The following is a 15,294-nucleotide window of genomic DNA, read 5'->3' as shown; positions in this document are numbered from 1 at the left end:
GCCAACCACCACCGGTAGAGGAGACTGAAACCCGAGCTAAACACCTCCACTTGCATCAAGCATACTAGAGCGCCATCCGGCTTGACACCACAAGACTACCAATGTCACACTTATTACACTCGGCTTCAGAACAAAGTGCGAGCTGCAAGAAGACGGGGAGTGATGAGAGCCACATCCTGAGCTGCTCGCCCAAACCTGCAATATAGAGATAGAACAGCCCTCCAATGGAGCCCAAGAGACCCGACAATGGAGCTGGGATGGCTGATCAGCACACGAGTCTCCTTCAAGGATGCCGAACTTGAAGACTCAAACAGAAGTCCGACACCTTGCCTCGCGCTCACACCGAGAACCGATGGGAGCTCTACAGAGCCTCTTCGGAGAGACAACAGCGGAGGAGACCACTGAGACCGCCGAAGAGCCGGAAAGGAAGAAGTACCACACGGTACACGTGATAGACAACACAAGAGCGGCGATAAACATGAAGACAAAGCAGAAGCGGTAGCCGGAGAGCTCTAAACACAGGTCATAGACGGCCCAGTCCAGAACAAGCCGGAGACCACACACGTCGACCGTTGCGGGACGGAAACCACACAGCAACCGGAACCACCACAGGCGCGCCTCCAGAAAAGACTCTGAAGAACCACTTGGCCGGAAGAAGAGGGAAGTGAGATACCGCACGACACCGAGCGATGACCTAGCTCCCACGACACCTGACCACTCCACTCCAAATCAAGAGAACGTCAGCTCAATAGATCAGAACGGAGGAGCCTTACAGCCACGTTAACGCCCTCTCACCGCAGCGGGGGACTAGATTGAGAAAGAGGAAAATCTTATCCACTCGCCACCGCCAACCCTAAACGCCAACCCCGTTCATTCACTGCCCACCCCGCCTCGCCGGACACTCCAGACTGAAACCCTCCAATCGCAGATGAGAACCAGAGCGGAGAGCCAACCCACAGCACCGAGCAAGACGACAGAGAAAAGGAAGAAAGAGAAACGAGGCAAAGAACAAAGAGGAAGAGGAGAGGAGGACGCTCCCGGCAACCATGCGCGCCACCGCTGGTCACCGGAACGTAGATCTGAGCTGCTTTGAAGGAGAGGAAGAGAGAGGAAGGAGCGTCTGAGGAGAAGAGAGAGAAAAAAATCATTTTTTTTTAGACTAACTGGTGCAATTTTGAGAGAACTTAATAACAAAGATAGTTTATGTTCTTAAGAAATTGGTATGTCGCAAAAATAGTTTATTTTCTTTAAGAACACTGAATTCAGAGCTACTGAAGAATTCAGATTAAACAGTTCTATAATGTTTGTTTAAAAAAATTTAATAAGAGAAATATGTTCTAAGAATTTAGCGCATGAGCATTCTCTAAACTTGATTTTTAAAATACTGCAAAGGGCTCAGTTTACTCTACTTCATCGGATCTAACTCAAGGATTCGATAATATGGATTGTGCTGCTTTTCCGGACAGTATACGACCAGCAACAAGTTCCCAACATTTAATATAGTGAAAATCACTACTGTAGAGACATCTCAAGTTTTAGAATCGGAATATTTCGTTAAAGTAATGCCCGGTCTCGTCATGGTTCGACTTTTGTCGCAATCAATCTTGAGTGAAGGACATAAAATATTGATCAAGACAAATATATTTTTATACGCTTACTTTCATAATAGCCACAAACCATGAGAAATCTAACGTAATGCTTTTGATTGGTCGGTCACGTCAAGATTTAATTAAATCTTCCAAACCAACCAAACTTCAAGACTCAATTGCTTCCTTATTCAATTGAGCCCATTCTAGCTATGTTATGCTTTTACTATTTATCATATTTTGAAACCTTTAATGTGTATTTTATAAATCAGAGCTATTGTTTTTCGATTTCAAGGATACGAACAAAATAAATAAAACGAATAGCCGAAAGGTTTTTGGAAAACATTGTACGAGTCTCAATGCCAACTAACTGTTAGCATTGCAAGTATTAACTTTTAAGCTACTTATCTATCCAAACTCAATCAATTGTGAAATTACTGACGATCAAGAACAAAAAAAAGGGCTCAGAAGTGCTTGAAAGGTAATCACGAGATTAAAAAATCTCACTCATGTGATAAAAGGTCATTTTTTTCTTCGTCATCGCCACAATTTTTGTTTCCTTTGAGAAAATCAAAATCAAAGAAGAGTTGAAATCATCGCAACAAAAGACGGAGCAAATTTAAGATTTATAAAATAGAACGCAATGAAAAACGAAAACTAACATCTGTAAGCTTAAACACCCTTTTGGTTGGCTTCAGTACTGACTCGTATCGTCTTATATATATAGCAAACCAAGAAACTAGGGCAAATCGCAAATATACTGAAGCTTAAAAGACACAATTACCCCTAATAGTTTCATAGTATATCAAAACTACCCTTATATCGTCGGCGTCTCAAAAACCCAACGATCTCTCCCTCCAACAAAAGAAAGGAAAAAAAAAACAAAAACTTGATCAAATCTGTCAACAAGATTGCAAACTCGTGAGACTCACAAACCCCCAAGAAAGTAAAGAACAAGTTATCAGCTCTTTTGCAGGTCTAACTGTTTTGATCTCTACGATCAATTGGTTCAATTCAAGAAAGCTTTGGTTATGGCAGAAAAGCATTGTCAACGAGAGAAACTATCTTTAATTGATAGAAACCAAGACTGCTTCCCAGACACAGTTATTTTATTATACTCTGATACATACCACTGCAACGATAAAGGATTGTGTGATTGGTATTATAGTGCAGGAAACTTTTTGTGGACCTGGTGCTAATAGTAGAACAGAGGTTTTTGTTTGGCTGTTTGTGTTGTTTGTCTGCTTCCTGTAGATATTTGGTGTGAGAGATAAGTCTCTCTATTTCTATCTCCACATTGTAAACTTCCCTCCAAAGAAAGCTTATCTTTTTCTTGGATTAGCCACAAGAGATGGCTCTGGAGTCTGCTTTCTCCGCGAGTTTCTGTTCCTTCCCTTTCCCAAAAGCAATCACCATAGAGAGAGAAACTTTATCCTTTCGCCGAATCATTACCTCGGGAGCCAAGGGAATTGCAGGTGAGGGTGAAGTTCAAAACTTAAGGATAAGCACTGGTGTCAAAAGGGTTTTCAAGAAAGAGAAAGCTGAGACCCAAGCTCACAATAGTGGCAGAGTGACATCAAGAAGACTTTCAGGTTCAGTACTGGAAGATAAGCAGGAGATCTCAGGACACAAGAAAGCTATTTTAGATAGAAGCAAGGCCGTAGTGAAGCTGAAATCCTTAGGAAAAGAAGTGAGAGAGGCTGGCTATGTACCAGAGACAAAGTATGTTCTTCATGATATTGATGAAGAAGCTAAAGAGAGAGCATTGATGCATCACAGTGAACGGTTAGCTATTGCGTTTGGGCTTATAAACACGCCTCCTGGGACGACCATAAGAGTGATGAAGAATTTGAGGATATGCGGAGATTGCCACAACTTCATTAAGGTGTTGTCGAGTATTGAAGGTAGAGAGTTCATTGTAAGAGATAACAAGAGGTTTCATCATTTTAGAGATGGTAGTTGCTCTTGTGGAGATTATTGGTAGAATTCTTTTGTAATAAAACACTTGGTGTAACATTTTCAAACTGAACAATCAAATCAACTTAATTTTACAAAACATCTCAAAATATTTTTGATACCAAGATTTTCCAGTTAAATATAAACCGAAAATAAGTGCAAAGTTCATCATCTGCGGGAATCGAACCCACGGCCACGGGATTAAAAGTCACTCGCTCTACCACTGAGCTAAGACGGCTTGTAAATGATAACAAGAGGTTTCATCATTTTAGAGATGGTAGTTGCTCTTGTTGAGATTATTGGTAAAACAATTTTGTAATAAAAAGATTTGTTGTAACATTTTACAATACATGTCAAATTATTTTTGATACCAAGATTTTCTAGTTAAATATAAACCGAAATGAGTGATGCGCCGTCTGTGGGCATCGAACCCACAGCCACGGGATTAACGCTAAGACAGCTTGTAAGGGATAACAAGAGGTTTCATCATTTTAGAGATGGTAGTTGCTCTTGTGGAGATTATTGGTAGAATTTTCTTGTAATAAAACATTTGGTGTAACATTTTCAAACTGAACAATCAAATCAAAGTAATTTTATAAACACATCTCAAAATATTTTTGATACCAAGATTTTCTAGTTAAATATAAACTGAAAATAAGGGCAAAGTTCGCCGTCTGTGGGGATCGAACCCACGGCCACGGGATTAAAAGTCACGCGCTCTACCACTGAGCTAAGACGGCTTCATTGAATACAAGTATTACTAACAACATATTTATAATTCACACCAATATACATCAGACTCACTATCACTGTATCACTTTGTTTGCTATTTCCCTTCTTCATAATATATATATAAGTCTCACTGTTTCACAATATGGTGGAAGTGAAGATCAATTGTTTTGAACAGATCCAAAAAAGAACACATAATGTGTTCTTCCAATTGAATAAATTTGGCTATAAAGTATCAATGAGAACGCCAAGAGATATGTAAAGAAGAAGAAAAATGCCAAAGAAGAACAGGAAGAGATAGTTTTTTATGCTTGGAGAATAAAGAACGCCAAAAGAGGAGAAAGAAGGCTGTTAAAGAAAACACAGTGTTTTGAACCATAGACTAAAGCTATATGCCTTTAAATTGTTTTGGCCGGCACAAACTTCTCGTCTTGTTTGGACGAAATAGCAGTGTAATATAAGTCTTATAAAACATGTCCTGTAACGACCAAACTCGAACAAACAAAGATCCAAATCCACCAGTTTCGTGGCTTGATGATATTGGTGTCCTATCAAGCGCAACTGAAATTGATGTTGTTGATATTGGTTGATTCACAACTCCAATAGTAGATTCTTCTCCTTCTAAACCAAGCAACATATAAATATATAGTTCATTTATATATATGTAGGAGTTATAGTCAGAGCGGGGCATGGGGACATTAAGGCTCCGAATGGTAACTACGATTTGAGCGGTGCGGGACAAGCGGTTCAAATGCGGTGCAGTTTTAATAAAAATGTATAGATATATAGTATATGTAGAGATTTTTGTTATTGTTAACTGCGGGGCGGGGCAGGACGACGGTTACCATCCGAATGAAACATTTGAATGGACCTCCAGTTTGTGGGCCCCCAATACCAGAGAAAAATTGTGTAAAAATGAATTTATATGTTAATATGTTATCGTGAAGATTTACGTGAAATATAATAATTATGTGAATGCCACATTTTCTTCCTTCTTGATTTCCAGTTTCATATGTATTTACATTTGTTTCCAACTTGTCTATAAAAAAGGCACTATACTCAACTACTATAGTTTAAATTTATACATAAAATTTGTAAAATCTTTACATTAATCTGTAAACAATTTAATTTTGGATAGAGCCCCGAAAATCTCAGGCCCGGCTCTGCTTATCATTGACATGGAAATCCATGAAGATTCCTTACGGAGAAACTATGATCTTTTGATAAAATGATACCTTCAACTTCTCATTATTCTGTTACAGATTTAACCAAAAAAATGATTATGTTCCAGTTTTAACCAAAAAATGATTTTGTTCCAGTAAATGAGATGACTTATGTCAGTTTCTCTGTTTTATGTAAGTTCTATTTTGCACTTCGTATACTTACGTTAAACTGATCAAAAAGTTTTTGTTTGCCAATATATCATAACACAAACAATATACAGTATTCGACCTTTGATTTTCAACCATTTTATAATTCTTTAAATTTTAGTATTGATGACTTTGTAGTTTTTTTTCAAAATCTCAGATAAAAGTAGAAAAATAATATAGCAAAAAAAAGATTGCCTAGTATATGTTGAGAGAAATTTTATGTCTATTTCTTGTAATTTTCAGCTTATTTTTCATAACTCAAAGTCACATGTAACGTTTTCATTGACTCCGCTTGATTCAGCCATTATGAATCAAAACACTTTGTTATTTTTTTATTCAGTTATCCATTCACTTCAGAACTGACGCCGAGTTGACGGTATGGGTCTGATTGTGTCCTTATGTACATGAGTTTGTTTTTCTAACTTTATTCCATGATTTTTCTACTTTGATATTGCTTTTCACTTCATTTTATGTTTGTATTATGCTTAGATTCATAGACCAGAATTTACACCCCAAAAATATTGTTGGACCATGTAAAAATTGGATTTTCTGTCCATATCTCCACTTTGTTTTATTAACTGGAGAACGTTGGATCATCAGATTCTCTTACCTCAAGTTCATATTGTGCAGGTTGTAAAAACTAACAGCAGACTACAATTTATATATATTTTTCTAACGATGATAAGATGATGGAAAACTTTTTCTGAAACTTACGATGATAGATGGTGTAAACTTAAACATTTAATAGTTGCAAATAGAACCACATAAACTTTAGATATCAGATATGAAATTCGAGAACTAGAGTTCTCTATTTTGTTTTTGTAACAAAGACGAAGCTTTATATACTTCATTTTTTTAATTGATATTTGCAATTTCCAGTGCCTGAAAATAAAAGATTAATAAATTAAGTATTGATTCTAGGTTGACATAAGAAGACTTTCATAATTGTTTAGAGACAAAAAAAAAAATCAGATGAAACTCACTCGGATCAGTTATGGCAATGATGCCAGAGCCTGCGAAATTGCAATTCCAAAAGTGTCTTCCTTCTGCTTGATAATAATTATTCATGGCTACAGAAGCATGAAGAAGGAGATCCTCAGGAGAATAACATGCACCGCCATTCGATATAGCTGCACAATTGACTTTTGAACATGCAAAATCAATAATTTGTTGAAGTTTTTCTTTCTTCGTAGCTGGTTTCGCCACACACCACTCCCCATGATGACCCTGCGAGCATTAAATGATAAAACACACACACACATATGAGATTGATGTTTCGTTTTGTTTTCAACTTTTGAGTTATCGTAAACATGTACCTCTGCGTTGACTCTCGTGAAAGTTCCTTCTATTAAAAACATCAAAATGAAATTAAGATTGTTACAGAATTTGGAAAATCATACAATCAAATAAAACTCCCAAACGACCTAAAGCCATATCTTATATATTAAAACAGAAGTCACAACCTTGATTCATGTGTGATTTTTTTTAGGAAAAATGATTGCTGACTACATGAAGTATTGACTATCACATGGCTAGCCATGCAAACTAAATTAATGTATACCAGACTACACGAAGTATATGTTATGCATGGCAACATCCCTCAACTTAATGATGTTATGTGGTTAACATCACGACTTTAATTTCATTAATCCAAAAAGTGATATGGATGTCAAAGACCGTTTAAGTCTCTCATTTTCCCAATTAAAATATGGTGCACCTAACGGTAATTAAACAAAAATTAGGTTTTGATCCGCTTTTTAAAAGCGTGAGAATATTTTTAACAAAATATAATTTATTAAACCAATATGTTTTATAAAATTTTGATAAGTATTGTTTTGAAATTTTTATTTTAATGTATTTGAAAACTATATAGTTGTATTTGTTTAGTTATATTAGATATAAAAGTTATACAAGATATTATTTAATTTTTATTTTTATTATTTAATCTGTTTTGTTATTAATTTTTAATTAAATATGTGTAATTCTTTTGAATAGTTGTGTGATATATATTTATTTGATCAATTTTTATTATAAAAGTTGTTTGATATCAATTTACTTACTCCAACATCTTATTTGTTTGATATACAATTAATTAAATTCATCCATAATTAAATTAATGCATTATTTTGTTTATATTAAATTGCATTCATTTAAACTTATTAAAACTTTCATATTATATACTTACTTAGATTATTTTATTATTAAAAGTACATATATAATAATTATATATGTCAGATTATGTTTGATTTAAATTGACATCAAATAAGTTTTGAGCAAACAAAATGTTAGAGTCAATAAATTGACGTCAAATATATTTTCTAATTAAAATTTTAAAAATAACTATATATCAAACAATTCATCAAAAAAATTACATAAATTTTATGAAAAGTTCATAAGAAAACATATTAAAATAATTTTTTTAAAAAAATTACATAATATCTTATATAACTTACATATTTAATATAAATATATAATATAATTATATAGTTTTCTAATACACCAAAATAGAAATGTTAAAACACTACATATCAAAAAACGTTAAAAGATATTGATTTTGTACATTAGATATTTATAAAAAATTGTTACGCTCTTAAAATGTGGGTTAAAATATAATTTCAGTTAAATTACAGTCGGGTTGGTCATATTTTAATTGATGAAACGAGGTATTTAACGGTCTCTGATATCTACATCACTTTTTGGATGAATGAAATTAAACTTGTGATGTTAATTACATAACCTCATTAAGTTGAGGGATGTTATCATGCATAACATATACTTCGTGTAGCTAGGTATACATTAGTATACTTTGCATGGTTAGCCATGTGATGGTCGATACTTCATGTAGTCAGCAATCATTTTTCCTTTTTTTTAAAATGGACCTAATGAACCTATTCATAGAAATTCATACTATATTTTAATTCAGACTTATAATAAATATAATTTTTAAAATATTCTAATCATAGTATCTTTTGATATCTTTTCATTTTAAATATAAATATATTTATTTTAAAATTCTAACAAATCTGTTTAAAAAGATTTTTACAAGATCTTAATTTTTGAAATTATATTTATATATTTTCACTAATTTCGAAATTAGTTTAAAATATTATTATACATTAATATATTCAGTTATATAAAATAAAAAAAAAATCTATAATATTTTAGTTATTATATAATCATAATCAATCATATTAAATTAAAATTATTATATTGAGCTAAATATAATAAAATTGTATCAAATTTATATATTTTATTTTCGTAATTATAAAATATTTATGTTAAAAAATAAAATCTAATATGTTGGTAAGATGGGTTAACATTATCAAACTATATAATACATGTATAAAAATTAACATGTATTTCTTTAAAGTTAATAATATAAAATCTTTGCAACCACTTTAATCATAATATATATTCATTTTAAATATAATATATATTTATATATTATATTTTAAAAATTCTAATAAATCTGTGTAATATTTAAACAATGACTTAATGTATTTTAAGTTATCGTTTAGAAATAAAAATAAATAAATTATATCCTATTTTATCTACTTTTATAGTCATGATCATGTTAAAATATAATTATTATACTAAAATAAATATGATAAAATTATATTCAATTTATAAATTTATATATTTATAAATTTTATTTTCATAAATAAAAACTATTTAGTTAAAATATAATATGATGATAGAACGACTTAAAATTAACAAACTATATAATACATGTCTAAAAAATTAGCATATCTCACACTTTTATATATACAATAATAAATTATCTAAAATGAATAAGCATAAAAATATTGGTAAAAAGAAATCCAGTTTTGAAATACGGGTCAGAATTTAGCATAAATTAAATACAAAATATTTTTTAAATATATTTTCTCAGGAATATATTAATTATCTTAATAACTAAATGCAAATACAATAAGATAAATATATAATAAGAAGTGGCAAATACATAAGGTTTAAACAATTAATTAATTATAACATGTAAATTATAAAATTATTGTATTTGAAATAGTTATATAAATATTTACGTATATGATTAGCATTAAAAATATATACCACTTATGTTTTAAAACAATAATTTATGTATAGAAAAGTAAAAACAAACACCCGTGCGGTTGCACGGGTTAAAATCTAGTGCATCGTTAAAATTGATCTCTAAATTCTATTGGGTCTGATGATTAGTTGTGATCACATTACCTGAATAAAGGTATAATAAGATGACGAAATAAAGACATATATGTGCTTTAGCCATTTTTGTAGCTTGTTTGACGTCTGAATACTCTTCTCTATGGTTTTGCTTTGCAATATATACACGTGATTTGGCCGGCCTATCTCCTACATATACAAATAGATATTTAAATAATATCAAAGTTAAAAAAATTAATACGACCTATTTAAAGGTTATAATACTTAATTGTCAAACTTTCCAAAAGAAATTATTAGTATATTAAACAAGCATATGTCATAATCTCGAAGATGCAATCACATTTACCAAATTTTACTTTTAACTTTTTAATTATAGGGATTTTTTCCTTTTTTATAGGATCTAAAATTTATTATATCCCAAAAGTATCAGTAAATACAAAATAAGTTAACTGAAATTATACCTTTTAATAAATTGTCTTTTAATAATGCGAGTTTGAACTTGGGTGGTGACATAATACAACATTAGTGCAAACAATTTGACAACAAAATCATGACTATAATTTTTTCTTCTACAACATAAATATTAAATGAATGAATTTGTCATTTAATGTTAATGTCTAGAAATATTTTAAGCACTATTTATTAGTTATATTTATGAAAATTAATAAAGTATATTTGTATCATTTTGTGATATTATACGGCTATAGGAATGACTTCATATCATTCTGTGATATTTCCTTTATATAACTGAGGAGTATTGTTTAAGTTGTAATCTTGCATACTATGTTGAAGTGTTATTACCACAATTCAACTCACCATCCATATTAAATGCATTAAAATTACTAGATAAATTAATTGGACCGTTTCCCAATTATTAGTTCGATCAATCCCTTACATATATGTTTTAATAATAGATTGTTACAAAAAACGTAGCTGGTTTTCACATTATGCAAACCGGTTTTCAATTTTTTTTTCACATAATGCAAATACAAAATCGTTTTAGTGAAATACAAAAAAAAAAAGAATTAATCGGCTATGCAACCGAGTTATCTATACATAAACATTCCTCATTTTAAAGTTGTGAAATGCAAACGTTTATGGAACTTTCACGGTCACTAAAGATGTGATAGCTTTTTAGACTGTTTTACCTTAGATAAGACACCCAATAACATCAAATGTATGATCAATGGATTTTTAATCATGAAACTTTTGTATAACCACACAAGAAGATCCTGAAATATTGGAGATAAAAATGACATCTTTTTCTGGAGTCAAAGCTTTTCATAGTATAACAACTTGCTCATGTGTCCAACCATGTTGTCTTTTAATACCCACTAGATTTCCACCCGCACAACCGTGCGGGTATATATTTTCACATTTATATATATAGATATTTGTTTTACATAATTATTATATATTTTTAATGTTACTCACATATTTAAATGTTTGTATAATTATGCTAAATATAATAATTATAGTTTTCATGCTGTAAATTAAAATCATCACATATATATATATATATATGTTGCTTATTATATATTTGTCTTATTGAATTTGCGTTTGATTACCAAACTAAATTTTTTAATGCATGAAACAACATATATGAAAACAATTTTGTATTTAATTTATTATAATCATGATCCGTAATTCAAATCGCTAGATTTTTTTAGTAATTTTTAATGTTTATTAATTTTATATAATAAATTACTGTATATTAAAAAGTTTAAGATAAGTTAAATTTTTATACATGTATTATATAGTTTACTAATATTAACCCGTTCTACCAACATATTATATTTTTAGCATAAATATTTTATATTTATGAAAATAAAATATGTTAACTTATCAATTTAAAATAATTTTATCATATTTTCTTCAATATAACATTTTTATTTAAAATGATAGATATTATTATAAAATTGATAAAATAGGGTATAATTTTATTCTTTTAGTAACATTTCATTACTAATTACAAAATTAGTTGAAAATATTTATATTCAATTTATGACAATTAAGATCTTATTATAATCTTTTTCAAGAGATTTGTTAGAATTTTATTTTATTTTTTTAAAAAATTAAAAGATATAACAGATATTATGATTAAAGTAGTTAAAAATATTATGTATATTAATATTAGTGATATACATTTAATATAAAATTTAAATGATGGTCCAAATAAAAATATCGCTCATCAAAAATCATGATTTTTATTTTTTAGAAATTTTTTTTGAAAAAATTAAAATAAAAATAAATATTTATTTCTAACAAATCTTTAAAAATTATTAGTAAATGTATTTGTGAAATTAATTAATTTCATTATATTTAAATTTTTGTGTTATAAACTAAAAATATATTCATTTTAATTTCTAATTATATTTTATGTTAATTTAAATTAAACTAACTAATTTTTGAAAGTAAGTTTAAAAAGATTCTAAGAAGATTTTAAAAAGATTTTGTTAGAATATTTTAAATATATTCATTTGTATTTCAAATAAAATGATAAAGATATTAAAAGATATAATAATGAACTTATGTAAAATATTATATTTTTTAGGAATGGTCCAAACTAAAAAAATCACACATGAAAAGAAGTCATGACTTCTGTTTTAATATATAAGATGAAACAACATACAATGTTAGGTTATGAGAAATGGTCGTAAGAGTGTTACATATTGTTTCATTCTTTAAGAATTGTTATGTCTATACATTATTACATCAATTTGGTCATACAAACTTGCTTTGAAAAGCGTTTGCAGAAACCATCTTGTGTAGACTATTAGATTGTTTCACAAACTCACTTTATAAGCGTTCGTGGAAACGAATCATTTTAATAACGTTTTAAGAATGTATCAAAAACGTTTGCGATAATGCTACAAAGCAATCCGCAACTCGTTATGAAATAAATAAAAAAACGTTTCGCGGATAAGCATATAGCAAATCGCAAACATCGTTTCAATAAAACCAGAAAAGGTTTGTACAAATCGTATATCAATAAACGTTTTTTGGTAGTGCTACAAAGCAAAACGTGAACCGTTTATAAGATAAATAACAAATTCTTCACGGAGGTGCTAGAAAGCAAATCGCAAACACCATTCGAAAACCTAATTTTCTAAATCGTTCTTCAACCCAATTGAAGCTTTAAACTTAAAGTGATTTAGAGTTAAGATTGTAGAAGCCGGAAAACCGGATTGACATAAACGAAATAATAAGAACGATATTAAGGAAATCGACGTTTCGAAAATAGACATGGAGTCGAGATATGATCTCTTCCTTAAACTCTAAATATTCGCTCTGTAGTGAAATGGGACTGTACGAATATCGAGTCCAAGGATACAACCATGGTAGATGATCACGCTTCACTCGTGAATCGTCCTATCAAGCTATAAATCTACGAAACACTCTCGAACTATAGACTTACGCTAAGGGATTTGCTGATTTTTTCGTTGTGTAAAACGTTGAGAATGAAATGAGAAGGAGAAGGAGACGAGTTTTTAAAGAGGAGAAGACGAGCCACTTTCCGTAACTGATGCAGCACGTGCGCACGTTGGCAGAATCTCACGAAGATCTCGGAGTTGAAGCGTTACGGAACTTTCTCTGCAAGATCTTTTTCGTTTAATCTTATCGTCAAGAAGAGAGACAGCGTGTTGTTTTTTAAACAAACTACATGTTGTTTAAAATAAAAAAGCATGCCGTTTTTTGGAAATTAAATGGCAAAACGTTGAGCTTAACTTAGTCCAAAAAAAATATCTTATTGGGCTGGAGACTCTCCACCAAGACCCAAGACCAAGACCAAGACCAATCCCAAGCCCAAGCACATGCCGACCCGAGCCGGGCCGGACGGCGGCGGCGACGCGCGCGTGGAAAGCTCTTTGTATCATTTTGTGATATTATATAGCTAGAAATATTTTAAGCACTATTTATTAATTATATTTATCAAAATTAATAAAGTATATTTGTATCATTTTGTGATATTATATGGCTATAGGAATGACTTCGTATCATTCTATGATATTTCCTTTATATAACTGAGGAGTATTGTTTAAGTTGTAATCTTGCTTACTATATTGAGGGTCATTACCACAATTCATCTCACCATCCATATTAAATGCATTAAACTTACTAGATAAATTAATTGGACCATTTCCAATTATTAGTTCGATCAATCGATTACATATATATATTTTAATAATAGATTGTTACATAAAACGTAGCTGGTTTTCACATTACGCAAACCGGTTTTCAATTAAAATTTTTTTTCACCTAATTCAAATACAAAATCGTTTTACTGAACTGAAAAAAAAAAGAAGAATTAATCGGCTATGCAACCGAGTTATCTATACATAAACACTCCTCATTTTAAAGTTGTGTAATGCAAACGTTTTTGGAACTTTTCACGGTCACTAAAGATGTGATAGCTTTTAGACTGTTTTACCTTATATATGACAGCCAATAATATCAAATGTATGATCAATGGATTTTTAATCATGAAACTTTTGTATAACCACACAAGAAGATCCTGAAATATTGGAGATAAAAATGACACATTTTCCTAAAGTCAAAGCTTTTCATAGTATAACAACTTGCTCATGTGTCCAACCATGTTGTCTTTTAATACCCATGAACAACATACAATGTTAGGTTATGAGAAATGGTCGTAAGAATGTTACATATTATTTCATTCGTTAAGAATTGTTATGTCTATATATTGTTACATCAATTTGGTCAGTTTACTGGATAATTGAAGACATAAAACCTGAATATTATTTTCCACTATATAATTATTTATTACTTATGTTTCACATCTTCTTAGACTATTCATATATATATATATATATGTATGTATTTTATATGTTAACGGGCAGATATTAAGAGGTAGGCAAGTTGGTAGGCTTCGGACCGCCATGTTATATTTTCCAATTTATAACTCGGTCCATAAAATGTTGGTGCATGTATTTTAATGTTTAACTCAGTACGATTAAATCAATTCGGCATCTTTAATATGATCTCAAAACTGTGGTATGCTACACATATATTAGAGATAGAGACAATTATTGGCAACATATATTCAATTGAGATGATTTATAGTAACCAAAGTAAATCATATTGATTAGGTGATGACTTTGTATATTCATGTGTTTTGTAAACATGAAATAACAAATGTCAATACTTATAATCGTAGCTGCATATAATGTAAATGCTTGCTAAGTGAGTCTTCCTTTATATGACACAAAGTTGATTTAAGTGTTACTTGGATTATTTTATATATTTGAAATGTACTATTTAAACTGTTTATACTCATTCAAACAATAATAGCATGTTTGATAAGCTTAATTTGTATTCATCTTGTATAATCTACTTAATCTACAAGTATCTCATTTATTTGTATAAATTATATGATCTACACCATTCAAACTGTTTTTATCATTGAAGTCTAAATCTAATTGACTGGATAGATGATAGGTTGCAGACATGAACTCTTAACATATTTAATT

At 30.4% G+C, this 15,294-nt stretch overlaps 2 protein-coding genes and 2 non-coding genes across 4 annotated transcripts; 1 reads left to right on the top strand and 3 right to left on the bottom strand.

Annotated features, from left to right (window-relative positions):
• Positions 1 to 2,472: 2,472 nt before the first annotated feature.
• On the top strand, positions 2,473 to 3,644 carry LOC106399749 (pentatricopeptide repeat-containing protein DWY1, chloroplastic-like). The gene has a single exon (XM_013840208.3). It carries the CDS (start codon positions 2,938 to 2,940, stop codon positions 3,568 to 3,570), a length of 633 nt encoding a protein of 210 aa, XP_013695662.1. The 5' UTR covers positions 2,473 to 2,937; the 3' UTR covers positions 3,571 to 3,644.
• Positions 3,645 to 3,708: 64 nt separating this feature from the next.
• TRNAK-UUU lies at positions 3,709 to 3,780 on the bottom strand. The gene has a single exon. It is a non-coding gene; the product is annotated as a tRNA-Lys (tRNA).
• A 430-nt stretch (positions 3,781 to 4,210) lies between these two features.
• On the bottom strand, positions 4,211 to 4,282 carry TRNAK-UUU. The gene has a single exon. It is a non-coding gene; the product is annotated as a tRNA-Lys (tRNA).
• Positions 4,283 to 6,339: 2,057 nt separating this feature from the next.
• On the bottom strand, positions 6,340 to 9,990 carry LOC111200017 (major pollen allergen Ole e 10-like). Its single transcript, XM_048737617.1, has 4 exons — positions 9,854 to 9,990; positions 6,958 to 6,986; positions 6,625 to 6,868; positions 6,340 to 6,523 (listed from the first exon to the last, which is right to left on the bottom strand). The coding sequence occupies exons 1-4, from the start codon at positions 9,906 to 9,908 to the stop codon at positions 6,489 to 6,491; spliced, it is 363 nt and encodes a 120-aa protein (XP_048593574.1). The 5' UTR covers positions 9,909 to 9,990; the 3' UTR covers positions 6,340 to 6,488.
• Between the last annotated feature and the right edge of the window lie 5,304 nt (positions 9,991 to 15,294).

Source organism: Brassica napus, chromosome A8 (assembly GCF_020379485.1).
Source record: "Brassica napus cultivar Da-Ae chromosome A8, Da-Ae, whole genome shotgun sequence".
In the NCBI taxonomy this organism is placed as follows: Eukaryota; Viridiplantae; Streptophyta; class Magnoliopsida; order Brassicales; family Brassicaceae; genus Brassica; species Brassica napus.
Note: the sequence above shows the minus strand (reverse complement) of the source record. Positions and strands in the feature narration are given on the sequence as shown.